This window comes from Oncorhynchus masou, chromosome 13 (genome assembly GCF_036934945.1).
Source record: "Oncorhynchus masou masou isolate Uvic2021 chromosome 13, UVic_Omas_1.1, whole genome shotgun sequence".
Classification (NCBI taxonomy): Eukaryota; Metazoa; Chordata; class Actinopteri; order Salmoniformes; family Salmonidae; genus Oncorhynchus; species Oncorhynchus masou.
This window is the reverse complement of record NC_088224.1, coordinates 10,101,078-10,115,051: the sequence shown is the minus strand read 5'-3', so window position 1 is coordinate 10,115,051 and position 13,974 is coordinate 10,101,078. Positions and strand designations below refer to the sequence as shown.

Here is a 13,974-nt window from a genome sequence, read left to right as displayed (position 1 = left end):
ACCCATAGACCGGCTCGAAATGTTTTTACCATTAACATTTTTTTTGTTGTAAAGCGTGCATTCAATTGCCCCTCCCTGATGCACACAACAAGCTTCTATTTCCTCCTGTCACAAGGGGCTTAATGGAGGTTTTAAGATGAAATCGTCAACCCTGTTACGGTCTTCTGTGTTTTATTTAGCACTTGATAGGCAGTTGATACAAAAATGTATTTAACCTCTTGAGATGGGAAAAACATTTTTTATTAAGTTGAACGTGCTCTTTGACAGAATATTAAAATGAGGTGAAATAAAAATTCACTAAATTAACTGCTCAAAAAGGCACCTAATTGGTGGAATGATACTTGTAAGTGTTTGGATACTAAAAGAAGGGCTGACGTAATTGACGTAACCTATGTGTTTGACTTTTACAGACCAAGAAGGCCAGACATGAGCTGGACGTTGGACTGAACCAAGAGCCAAGGTCAGTTTTTAATTATTTATTTTCGAACCTTCAATGTAAAAAAAAAAAAATGGAAAGTCACTCAGAATGAATAAGATGCATGTTCTGATGTAACCAAAGGAGGAGACGTTTGACAGGGTCAGTCAGCTTTGTCACTCACACACTAGAAGATTCTTGAGTGATTGTTTTTTTTCGTATTGTGGCTGTTAGTGGCCTTTCAAATATTCTCCCGTTGAGGGCTAGACCGATAAGTGTTGATTGTTGAATAGTTTGATGGTCCGTTTTGATTGGACTCTCATGACCACAGGTAATGCTGACCAGAGTATGTGAGCGGTACTGGAGCGCAGCGAGACCAATTTGACTGGAGTGCGGAGCGAGATATCCAAAGGCTGGAACGCATCAGCCTTCTCAGCCTGCTCCAGTAGCGCTCACCTCACGAGCTCAGGGCATTCCCGGCCCAGCATGCATCTGTAGTCTACTTGTGTGCTGCTATAGCCCCTTGCTTTAGCTACTGTCTTGGAGTTCACTAAATATTTTCATAAAGAAACTGATTTAACACACAGGTGCTAAAACAAGGTGACTTACAAAGATGAGAACCAAGAGAGGGAGTGTGGTGATGTAGTGTCCTCTACTAAAGAGAGGGAGTGTGGTGATGTAGTGTCCTCTACTAAAGAGAGGGAGTGTGGTGATGTAGTGTCCTCTACTAAAGAGAGGGAGTGTGGTGATGTAGTGTCCACAACTAAAGAGAGGGAGTGTGGTGATGTAGTGTCCACAACTAAAGAGAGGGAGTGTGGTGATGTAGTGTCCACAACTAAAGAGAGGGAGTGTGGTGATGTAGTGTCCTCAACTAAAGAGAGGGAGTGTGGTGATGTAGTGTCCACAACTAAAGAGAGGGAGTGTGGTGATGTAGTGTCCACAACTAAAGAGAGGGAGTGTGGTGATGTAGTGTCCTCAACTAAAGAGAGGGAGTGTGGTGATGTAGTGTCCTCAACTAAAGAGAGGGAGTGTGGTGATGTAGTGTCCACAACTAAAGAGAGGGAGTGTGGTGATGTAGTGTCCACAACTAAAGAGAGGGAGTGTGGTGATGTAATGTCCTCAACTAAAGAGAGGGAGTGTGGTGATGTAGTGTCCTCAACTAAAGAGAGGGAGTGTGGTGATGTAGTGTCCACAACTAAAGAGAGGGAGTGTGGTGATGTAGTGTCCACAACTAAAGAGAGGGAGTGTGGTGATGTAGTGTCCTCAACTAAAGAGAGGGAGTGTGGTGATGTAGTGTCCACAACTAAAGAGAGGGAGTGCGGTGATGTATTATTCACAACTAAAGAGAGGGAGTGTGGTGATGTAATGTCCTCAACTAAAGAGAGGGAGTGTGGTGATGTAGTGTCCTCAACTAAAGAGAGGGAGTGTGGTGATGTAATGTCCTCAACTAAAGAGAGGGAGTGCGGTGATGTAATGTCCTCTACTAAAGAGAGGGAGTGTGGTGATGTAGTGTCCTCAACTAAAGAGAGGGAGTGTGGTGATGTAATGTCCTCAACTAAAGAATCATTGTGGAATCTGAAAAGACACATATCCCCAAAGAGTTTGTAGATAATTATGTCATTGTAGCAAAGTATTTACAAACAAAAAAATCAGATCTCAGAATTGTTGATAGTTTAGATAGCTTTGATAGTTTTACTATCTATATACAATAGGCCATAATTAATTTTGGCCCAATAGGCCTGGCATGTTCCAACTTTTAAAGTACTTTCTGTTATAATAGGGTTATTTTGCGTGAAAACCTCTGCATTTCTGCCCAGCCTGGCAAGAGTGGCCAAAAGTGTGTTGAGCATCCCCAGTGACTGCAAGCGCGGAGGACATTCTCCACTGCTGTCTTGACTCCAGGCACAATCGCATGAGCCTGAAGCCACAGACTGGACAAACTCGTGTTTCTAGAAATTAATTCAAAGGCACTGTAGACTGAGCCAAATAAGATGTTTTTTTTTCCCCATGTAATTTGTATTTAATTCAGCCTACAGTACCAGTCAAAAGTTTGGACACCTACTCATTCATGGGTTTTTCTTTATTTTTACTATTTTATACATTGTAGAATAATTGTGAAGACATCAAAACTATGAAATAACACATATGGAATCATGTAGTAACCAAAAAAGTGTTAAACAAATCAAAATATACTTTTCCTTCACTCTCCGGTCCAACTCATCCCAAACCATCTCAGTTGGGTTAAGGTCAGGTGGTTGTGGAGGCCAGGTTAAGGTCAGGTGATTGTGGAGGCCAGGTTAAGGTCAGGTGGTTGTGGAGGCCAGGTCATCTGATGCAGCACTCCATCCCTTTCCTTGGTCAGATAGCCCTTACACAGCCTGGAGGTGTGTTTTGGGTCATTGTCCTGTTGAAAAACAAATGATAGTCCCACTAAGTGCAAACAAGATGGGATGACGTATCGCTGCAGAATGCTGTGGTATCCATGCTGGTTAAGTGTGCTTTGAATTGTAAATAAATCACTGACAGTGTCACCAGCAAAGCACCATCACAGATCTTCCTCCATGCTTCACCGTGGGGACCACACATGCAGAGATCATACGTTCACCTACTCTGCATTTCTCAAAGACACGGTGGTTGGAACAAAAAATCTCTAATTTGGACTTGTCCAATCAAAGGACATATTTTTTGGTTTATTTTTTATTTTTTTATTTTACCTTTATTTTACTAGGCAAGTCAGTTAAGAACAAATTCTTATTTTCAATGACGGCCCAGGAACAGTGGGTTAACTGCCTGTTCAGGGGCAGAACGACAGATTTGTACCTTGTCAGCTCCGGGGTTTGAACTTGCAACCTTTTGGTTACTAGTCCAACGCTCTAACCACTAGGCTACCCTGCCGCCTATTCTTTGCAGCAATTCAACCACGAAGGCCTGATTCATGCAGTCTCCTCTGAACAGTTGATGTTGAGATGTGTGTGTTACATTTATTTGTGCTGCAATTTCTGAGTCTGGTAACTCTAATGAACTTATCCTCTGCAGCAGAGGTACCTCTGGGTTTTCCTTTCCTGTGGCGGTCCTCATGAGAGCCAGTTTCATCATAGCGCTTGATGGTTTTTGCAACTGCACTTTAAGAAACTTTCAAAGTACCTGACTTTTTATGCATTGACCTTTTCTTCATGTCTTAAAGTAATGATGGACTGTCGTTTGTCTTTGCTTATTTTAGCTGTTCTTGCCATAAATATGGACTTGGTCTTTTACCAAATAGGGATATCTTCTGTATACCAGCCCTAACTTGTCACAACACAAATGATTGGCTCAAATGAATTAAGAAGGAAAGAAATTCCACAAATGAACTTTAACAAGGCACACCTGTTAATTGATATGCATTCCAGGTGACTACGTCTTGAAGCTGGTTGAGAGAATGCCAGGAGTGTGCAAAGCTGTCATCGAGGCAAAGTGTGGCTACTTTGAAGAATCTCAAATATAAAATATATTTTTATTTGTTTAACACTTCTTTGGTTAATACATGATTCCATGTGTTATTTCATTGTTTTGATGTCTTCACTATTATACTACAATGTAGAACAAAGTAAAAAATAAAGAAAAACTCTGAAACGCGTAGGTGTCCAAACTTTTTTATATAGACTAAAATTAAATGGTTTAAGTGCTGAGTGCTTTATGTCCTTACCAGCCTATTGTGTTGCACTCACACATGCTTCACAATGTATTTATTTGTAGGCTATAGCCATGAAATGACAGCCTAAATAATAAATTGTAGTGCCTTCTTAGTATCCCTGTCTGTCTCCTGACCAATTTAGAGTGTTTATATGCTGTTTAATATGACATGTAGCCTATTTAAAACGGTGAGCTTCTTACATTCACCTTTTTCATGTTTATTCAAATACTTTTCATTCAAATCAGTTTTCAATACGAAATGGTAGGTCCAAGTAGTCACAACAATAGATGGATTGTTGGTTAAATAGTGATTTTTATAATGAATGGAGTGAATTTGGAGCGTCAGTTTTTATTTATTTACTTGTATTTTTTCCCCTGTTGACTGCAGGGCAGTTTTTTTTTTTTTAGCAGAGCAGTTGAAAAGGACGCTCACATATTCTGGTGCTGACTGTGCTGTGGGTAGGAAATAGGCTGTGATATTTGGTACATGGATGTCGATGTGTGTTTTCTTTAGGGGACTACGTGATGACCAGATCCCTCCTACTCTCTTCCGCTCAGGAGATCAGGGCAATTCATACTCTACGTTGTCTAATGCTCAGCTTGATGGAGGTGAGTGGCTTCTAAGAGAAGATGTCTGTCTATTGGGGTGTGAAGATCAGATGGAATCATACTGTCTGTTGAATGGACAACATCAGTGGTGGTTCATTGGTACAGATGGTTGACTGTTGGTTCAGACAGAGGAGGAGTGAGGCCTTGGGCTTGTGACGAGTTCATAACTCACACACACACACACACACACACACACACACACACACACACCAGTACGAGCAACACACCCTACACACACACACACACACACACACACACCGGTACGAGCAACATACCCTACACACACACACACACACACACCGGTACGAGCAACACACCCTACACATACACATGCACACACACACACTGGTACGAGCAACACACCCTACACACACACACACATCAATACGAGCAACACAGTCCTTGGGTCTACACTCCCTTTTCATTTGTCATAATGAGAGCATGTTTTGTAAAAAAAAACAACATTCAATTAAGCTTAGCTACCGTTGTTCTTTTTTTCCCCAGCGGTGGCCAGCAGAGCGCTCACCACAACAACATCCTCTGAATATAACTCCCATATCTACCAAGGAAGCAGGTGAATATCCCTCTGCTGTGATTGGTTATTCAGTGTTTCCTGGTCCTGCGGAGACAAATGGGTGCACAAGTTTGTAATATCACTAACACACCTGAAAATCTAAGGCGTGATGATGAGTTGTTTTGTTGAATCAGGTGTGATAGTGCTAAGACAAAAACCAAAATGTGCCCCCCTTTGGGTCCCCGGGACCAGGATTGGGAAACACCTTGTATGTTGGGACTTGCATGCCTGTTCAATTAAAACTTTATTGTTCCCGCAGGGAAATGCATGGTGCAGCCAGATGTAATCGGTGTTATGATGATTCTAGTTCTACTGTATAAATGCTAATGTAGGACTGTATCCGTGGAAAGTCTGTCGAGACCTTTTTATTGAGCATAGCTGTTCAGGGCCCATATTGCCCCACCAAGCAAAAATCAGTAACTGCTCATAGCGTGGAACTGAGAAAAAGGGGCTTTTATTTACCTTGGTTTTCACAGTAACTTTATGCAGTTACTGCTAACATGACCCCCATTTTCTCCAGAACACAATAGAAGCAGGATACTTGTACACATGATTAAGCATGTATTTAATGTAGCAAAAATAATGACATTTAACTATTTTTTTTTTGGGGGGGGGCAAATTAGCAGTTACTGCCTTTTTGCTTGTTAGGGTAGCATATGTATCAAGTGTTTCAGAGTGAGGTGTGCTGATCTAGAATCAGGTCCAACCTGTGTAATAATATGATTCCATGTGATCAACAAGGCAAAACTGATCTTAAATCAGGGCTCCTAATTTGAGACTCTTGATAAATGCGGGCCTAGTTCTCCGTTCCCAAAATGCCCCCCCCAAAAAAAAAAAATCCCTGTTGGAAGATTCAGGAAGGAATAAGCAGGAGAAATAAATAAAACATTTGGGGAAGGTTCCAGAATTTTGCAACCTTACTTCAGTATGTCTGTGCATCTCTTCCCATCTATCCCACAGACCAGCAGTGACATCCTACACCACCAGCCAGGGTGCCTTTCCTCCTCTGGCCCAGGCCACAGTCTACACTGCCTTCCCTCAGGCAGGACAGACCCAGGCCACAGTCTACACTGCCTTCCCTCAGGCAGGACAGGCCCAGGCTACAGTCTACACTGCCTTCCCTCAGGCAGGACAGACCCAGGCTACAGTCTACACTGCCTTCCCTCAGGCAGGACAGACCTACGGCCTCCCACCATTTGGTCAGTCCCTCCACGCTGCTCTAAGTCTTCTAATATAGTGTAAAGCAGGAATGGGCAATGGGGGGAGGGGGGGGGGGTTAGAATAGTAGAATAGACATGGTGCAATATGGAAACATGGCTGTGCATCTTATGTTAGTCACTGACACACTGAATTAGCCCATGTCAGCTAAAACATTTTTGACTGCTAAGTTAGTCTAGCGAGCTAGTCGCTCTCAGTCAGATATCGTATTTAAAAACTGTAAACATTTCTCTCCACCTTTATAGTAAACTGTGTAGAATTGCAGAAAATTTGTTAGAAAATCGCAAAATATTCTCTCCGCCCCATGGCAAAATGTGTAGAATTGCAGGAGATGAACCCTAAAATATATATAAATTTTCTCCCTGCTGTCAAGGGGGGAGGCTGCTAAAATGTGTTGCTCACAGTTCAAATTGTGCCCCCCCCAATCAAAGATGCTAGACTCTTGTTGCATTTTCCCACTAATGGTTAAGGTTGGGATTGGGGAAGCTGATCCTACTTCTGTAGCTAGGGGAAGCTGATCCTACTTCTGTAGCTAGGGGAAGCTGATCCTACTTCTGTACCTAGGGGAAGCTGATCCTAGATCTGTACCCAGGGGAAGCTGATCCTACTTCTGTACCTAGGGGAAGCTGATCCTACTTCTGTACCCAGGGGAAGCTGATCCTACTTCTGTACCCAGGGGAAGCTGATCCTACTTCTGTACCCAGGGGAAGCTGATCCTACTTCTGTACCCAGGGGAAGCTGATCCTAGGGGAAGCTGATCCTACTTCTGTACCTAGGGGAAGCTGATCCTACTTCTGTACCTAGGGGAAGCTGATCCTAGGGGAAGCTGATCCTACTTCTGTACCTAGGGGAAGCTGATCCTACTTCTGTACCCAGGGGAAGCTGATCCTAGGGGAAGCTGATCCTACTTCTGTACCTAGGGGAAGCTGATCCTACTTCTGTACCTAGGGGAAGCTGATCCTAGTTCTGTACCTAGGGGAAGCTGATCCTAGGGGAAGCTGATCCTACTTCTGTACCTAGGGGAAGCTGATCCTACTTCTGTACCCAGGGAAGCTGATCCTAGGGGAAGCTGATCCTAGTTCTGTACCCAGGGGAAGCTGATCCTAGTTCTGTACCTAGGGGAAGCTGATCCTACTTCTGTACCCAGGGAAGCTGATCCTACTTCTGTACCCAGGGAAGCTGATCCTAGGGGAAGCTGATCCTAGTTCTGTACCTAGGGGAAGCTGATCCTAGGGGAAGCTGATCCTACTTCTTTACCTAGGGAAGCTGATCCTCGATCTGTACCTAGGGGAAACTTCCCCCCAATGCTTCCTAACATCCCTTGCATAATAACCCAACACAACGCTTTGGTTTGTTTATTACACTTGTAGCTTCGTCTTGCAACACAAAAGTTTCAACTTTTTGACTGAAGGGTATTTATTTCCAACTTGTTTCCTTCTCTACATCTGTCTTCTTCTTTCCCATTCTACCTCCTTTCGCCGCCTCCCCTTCCCTCCCTCCCTCCCTCCCTCCCTCCCCCTCCCTCCCTCCCCCTCCCTCCCTCCCTCCCTCCCTCCCTCCCTCCCTCCCCCTCCCCCCTCCCTCCCTCCCCTCCCTCCCTCCCCTCCCTCCCTCCCTCCCTCCCTCCCTCCCTCCCTCCCTCCCCTCCCCCTCCTTCCCTCCTTCCCCTCCCTCCCCCTCCCTCCCCCCTCCCCTCCCCCTCCCTCCCTCCCTCCCTCCCTCCCTCCCTCCCTCCCCCTCCCCCCTCCCCCCCCCTCCCTCCCTCCCTCCCTCCCTCCCTCCCCCCTCCCCTCCCTCCCCCCTCCCTCCCTCCCTCCCCTCCCCTCCCCCCTCCCTCCCCCTCCCCCCCCCCCCCCCTCCCCCCTCCCCCCTCCCTCCCCCCTCCCCCCCTCCCTCCCCTCCCTCCCCTCCCCCTCCCCCTCCCTCCCTCCCCCCCTCCCTCCCTCCCCTCCCTCCCTCCCCTCCCTCCCTCCCTCCCTCCCTCCCCTCCCTCCCCTCCCCCCCTCCCTCCCCTCCCTCCCCCCTCCCCCCCCTCCCCCTCCCTCCCTCCCCCCCTCCCTCCCCCTCCCCCCTCCCCCCTCCCTCCCTCCCTCCCTCCCCCCCTCCCTCCCTCCCTCCCTCCCTCCCCCTCCCCCTCCCTCCCCTCCCTCCCTCCCTCCCTCCCTCCCTCCCTCCCTCCCTCCCCCTCCCCTCCCCTCCCTCCCTCCCCCCCCCTCCCTCCCCTCCCCCCCTCCCTCCCCCCCTCCCTCCCCTCCCTCCCCCTCCCCCTCCCTCCCCCCCCTCCCCTCCCTCAGGTGCTATGTGGCCAGGTATTAAGTCAGAGACTGGTCTGCCTGATGCAGCACCCTCTGTTGGCCAGCCTGGGTTCCTCAGCTTCAGGTCAGCATATACCTCAACCCAGCCAGACCCAGGCCATGTGCACTGCTCATACCCCAGCCAAGGCAAGCAATCTATCTCACTCAGTGCTGGAAAAGACTTAACGGTGCCAGCACATTCCTGATCAGTCCCATAGTGTGAACCAGACAGTTTACTGGACACAACTATCAGGGGGCTAGAATTTAAACAGATGTGTTCTTGCACTTTTCACTACTGATGCTACTGCGAACCCTTTGAGGGAAGGATCTTGAATAATCAGAATGAGTTGGAAGTGTTGATTCCAGTCTGTTTTTTGTTGTTGTTTTTGTTCTCCAGTGTTTTGACGTGTCTGTTTTTTCTCCACCAGGCTCCAGTTTCACTACGTCCAGTGTGTACACTAACATCCCCTCTGCTTCCGCAGCTACAGAGGCTCACCAGGTAAGGACCGGCCGGCTGGCTTGGAACAGGGAAATGTCACTGGAGCCTATGTGAAGTCAACTGTCTAAGGCATGCACCAACATCTCTATACAGAGCCTTCCCGTGCAGTGCGTAGGGGGCGTTGCCTAGGGGAGCGGCGTTGCCTAGGGGAGCGGCGTTGCCTAGGGGAGCGGCGTTGCCTAGGGGAGCGGCGTTGCCTAGGGGAGCGGCGTTGCCTAGGGGAGGGGCGTTGCCTAGGGGAGCGGCGTTGCCTAGTGGAGGGGCGTTGCCTAGGGGAGCGGCGTTGCCTAGTCTAGTGGAGCGGCGGGCCTACTCTAGTGGAGCGGCGGGCCTACTCTAGTGGAGCGGCGGGCCTAGTCTAGTGGAGCGGCGGGCCTAGTCTAGTGGAGCGGCGGGCCTAGTCTAGTGGAGCGGCGGGCCTAGTCTAGTGGAGCGGCGGGCCTAGTCTAGTGGAGCAGCGGGCCTAGTCTATTGTAAAGTGGCTGTTCCACTGGATGTCAGAAGGTGAATTCACCAATTTGTAAGTCGCTCTGGATAAGAGCGTCTGCTAAATGACTTAAATGTAATGTAAATGTAGTCTAGTGGAGCAGCGGGCCTAGTCTAGTAGAGCAGCGGGCCTAGTCTAGTGGAGCGGGTCTGCGTCACAAATGGCACCCTGTTCCCTACATAGTGCACTACTTCTGACCAGAGCCCTGTAGTAGCCCCCCCCACCACCACCCTCTTTTGCGCTCAGAACAGCATCAATTCGTCAGGGCATGGACTCTACAAGGTATTGAAAGCGTTCCACAGGGATGCTGGCCCATTTTTGACTCCAATGCTTCCCACAGTTGTGTCAAGTTGGCTTGATGTCCTTTGGGTGGTGGACCATTCTTGATACACACAGGAAACTGTTGAGCGTGATAAACTCAGCAGCGTTGCAGTTCTTGACACTAACTGGTTCGCCTGGCACCTACTATCATACCCACGTTCAAAGGCACTTAAATCTTGTCTTGCCAATTCACCCTCTGAATGGCACACATACACAATCCATGTCTCATGGCTTAAAGATCATCCTACATCTCCTCCCCTTCATCTACATGGATTGAAGTGGATTTAATAAGTGACATAAATAAGGGATCATAGCTTTCATCTGGTCAGTCTGTCGTGGAAAGAGCAGGTGTTCTCAATGTTTTGTCCACTCAGTGTAGAGGGAATTGTGGAAAAGGGATCTCATTTGGGATGCACCCTTGTTGTTTCACACTGATCTTCATGTCTCGTCTCTGTGTGTTTGTCCTGCTGCAGGAGTTCAGCAGCTATAACGTCAACTCTCTGGGCCAGACCCAGTTCCCTCAGTACTACGCCCCGCCCCTTAGCTACCTCCCCGCCGGGCTGCCCAATAGCGAAGAGAATGGATCCAGTATGGGTGTGGCCGGGTATCCAGCTATAAAGACAGAGGGCAGTGCCTTGGCTGGACTGCCCAGCACTACAGGTACTTAACAATAGCTACTAGTTACCGTTGGTACAAGTTACCATAGCTACTAGTTACCGTTGGTACCAGTTACCGTTGGTACCAGTCACCATAGCTACTAGCTACCGTTGGTACCAGTTACCATAGCTACTACTTACCGTTGGTACCAGTTATCATAGCTACTAGTTACCGTTGGTACCAGTTATCATAGCTACTAGCTACCATTGGTACCAGTTACCATAGCTACTAGCTACCATTGGTACCAGTTATCATAGCTACTAGTTACAGTTCGTACCAGTTACCATAGCTACTAGTTACAGTTCGTACCAGTTACCATAGCTACTAGTTGCCTGTGGTACCAGTTACCATAGCTACTAGTTACAGTTCGTACCAGTTACCATAGCTACTAGTTGCCTGTGGTACCAGTTACCATAGCTACTAGTTACCTGTGGTACCAGTTACCATAGCTACTAGCTACCTGTGGTACCAGTTACCATAGCTACTAGCTACCTGTGGTACCAGTTACCATAGCTACTAGTTGCCTGTGGTACTAGTATCGTCTTACCTTAGGACCATCCAGGTACCTCTGATACCTCCCGTTCTAGGATTCACTCTGTCTTACTGTATGAATGCCAGTTCCATATTCATTGCATGTGTACATATATCTGGATGGATAGCACTGCGGGATCAAGTAGGAAGTTAAAATTGTTTTAGATTCTCTACATTGCCTTGATTATGGGCTTGTTAGGCCATATATAGGCTGTGTTCAACTTTCAGAAACATGGAGAGTTTAACGTCTTTGTGTGTGCAGTTTTTCAACTGTCAGTCTTCAACATGTCTGTGCCCTCTACCTCAGATGCATGCCCACGTGAGAACCTCCTGACCGGCGTAGCCCTGCCTACAGGTGTGGCCCTCCCCACGGGGGCCCTGGACCAGGATGAGGCGGGGAGGAGGAACCCTGCTGGGAAGGCCAAGGGGAAGGCCAAGAAATCAGACAGCAACCAGCCTACTGACGCTGACCTGGAGGTAACTATAAGGCCCACATGAACACAGATATACACCATTCCTTCATACAGCTCCAGACTGGTCTCCGCTCTACTAAAATGTGTTCTTGTTTAATATATTGTTATTTTATAAGATCCTGGAATCATGAAAATGGTTTTCTGATGAATCCCTTAATGCCTTAGTTACTCGACGACCTCGACTGGTGATGCCACTGCTATTTCAGTCACAACCACACATCGCGTATATCGCTCAATAGCAGTAAAGGAAAAACAGAGCTGAAAAGCACAGGGACAGGGAGTGAGATGGTGAGAGGCAGACACTAGTGCATCATGACCCCATTTGTCCTCTTCCCCTCTCTTTCAGCGAATCTTTCTGTGGGATCTGGATGAAACGATCATCATTTTCCACTCTCTGCTCACTGGGTCCTTCTCTCAGAAGTTTGGCAAGGTATATCCAAATGATCAGTCATATTTTGAGCCATCGTGTTATTTAAGGCAGTACAGTGTATTCGGGAAGGTATTCTGACCTTTTACACATTTTGTTACGTTACAGCCTTATTCTAAAATGGATTCAATAGTTGTTGTTTTTTCCCCCTCATCAATCGACACGCAAAAAACTGAAATATCAGATTTACGGAAGTATTTTTACTCCTTTATACTCAGTACTTTATTGAAGCACCATCTTGGGTTTGACGCTACAAGCTTGGCACACCTGTATTTGAGGAGTTTCTCCCATTCTTCTCTGCAGATCCTCTCAAGCTCTGTCAGGTTGGATGGGGGAGCGTTGCTGCACAGCAACATTCAGGTCTCTCCAGAGATGTTCGATCGGGTTCATGTCCGGGCTCTGGCTGGGCCACTCAAGGACATTCAGAGACTTGTCCCGAAGACACTCTTGCCTTGTCTTGGCTGTGTGCTTAGGGTCGTTGTCCTGTTGGAAGGTGAACCTTCGCCCCAGTCTGAGGTCCTGATCGCTCTGGACCAGGTTTTCATCAAGGACCACTCTGTACTTTGCTCTGTACATCTTTGCCTCGATCCTGACTAGTCTCCCAGTCCCTGCCACTGAAAAACATCCCCACAGCATGATGCTGCCACCACCATGCTTCACCTTAGGGATGGTGCCAGGTTTTCTCCCAACGTGATGCTGGGCATTCAGGCCATAGAGTTGAATCTTGGTTTCATCAGACCAGAAAATCTTGATTCTCATGGTCTGAGAGTCCTTTTGTTTCCTTTTGGCAAACTCCATGTGGGCTGTGATGTGCCTTTTACTGAGGAGTGGCTTCCGTCTGGCCACTCTACCATAAAGACCTGATTGGTGGAGTGCTGCAGAGATGGTTGTCCTTCTGGAAGGTTCTCCCATCTCCACAGAGGAACTCTGGTGCTCGGTCAGAGTGGCCATCAGGTTCTTGGTCACCTCCCTGACCAAGGCCCTTCTCCCCCGATTTGCTCAGTTTGGACCGGCTGCCAGCTCTAGGAAGAGTCTTGGTGATTCCAAACTTCTTCAATTTAAGAACAATGTAGGCCATTGTTTTCTTGGGGACCTTCAATGCTGCAGAAACATTTATTTTGTTACCCTTCTCCAAAATCTAAAAACCTGTTTCTGCTTTGTCTTTGATGAGGGACGTTTTTTTTAGAATAAGTCTGTAAACGTAACAAAATGTGGAACAAGTCAATGGGTCTGAATAATTCCCAAAAGGCTTTGTATTTTATTAAGATTAATTTGTAGTTTAAATATGATCAGATGGCTTTCCATTCTTGCTAACCTCTGTCTCCTCTGTATTTGGGGGTTGTGCAGGACCCAGCCTCTGTACTGACATCTGTATAATAGAGATACATTTCTCTATTGATGGGTGATCCGATTTCTATTGATATAAATGTTGGGGTTATGTAGGACTCCGACACTGTGCTGAACCTGGGCCTTCAGATGGAGGAGCTGATCTTTGACCTGGCAGACACGCATCTCTTCTTCAATGACCTGGAGGTAGTTACCTGCAGTGATAGTCTTCTCTGTCCCTGACGACTCACTGTCTGTCTCGAAGAGCTTAACAGTCAGAAGAGGCTAGGCGTGTGGCAGCTAGCAACTTCATGTGTTGAATTAAGTTCTGACGCTGTTGCAGTTAGATTTAGCTGTCGTTGGTTGTGAGCTCGTGACTGTGTCACAGAATGACAGAATGTTGGATTGAATGGGGACGATTTTCGACGAAACGGTTGACACCCCCCCCCCCCCCACACACACACACTTTTC

General features: G+C 47.2%; 1 protein-coding gene across 8 annotated transcripts in view; it reads left to right on the top strand.

Moving 5' to 3' along the window:
• LOC135551715 (eyes absent homolog 3-like) overlaps nt 1-13,974 on the top strand; it is a 32,572-nt gene that overhangs the window by 10,748 nt on the left and 7,850 nt on the right. For 7 of the 8 annotated variants that reach the window (XM_064982908.1, XM_064982910.1, XM_064982913.1 and 4 more), the window contains 10 exons: nt 411-460; nt 4,602-4,696; nt 5,201-5,270; nt 6,231-6,469; nt 8,783-8,929; nt 9,211-9,281; nt 10,563-10,749; nt 11,585-11,754; nt 12,097-12,180; nt 13,621-13,710. In XM_064982908.1, coding sequence (XP_064838980.1) covers nt 411-460; nt 4,602-4,696; nt 5,201-5,270; nt 6,231-6,469; nt 8,783-8,929; nt 9,211-9,281; nt 10,563-10,749; nt 11,585-11,754; nt 12,097-12,180; nt 13,621-13,710 — 1,203 coding nt within the window. The remainder of the gene's footprint in view (nt 1-410; nt 461-4,601; nt 4,697-5,200; nt 5,271-6,230; nt 6,470-8,782; nt 8,930-9,210; nt 9,282-10,562; nt 10,750-11,584; nt 11,755-12,096; nt 12,181-13,620; nt 13,711-13,974) is intronic. The other variant, XM_064982914.1, reaches the window with a different exon arrangement.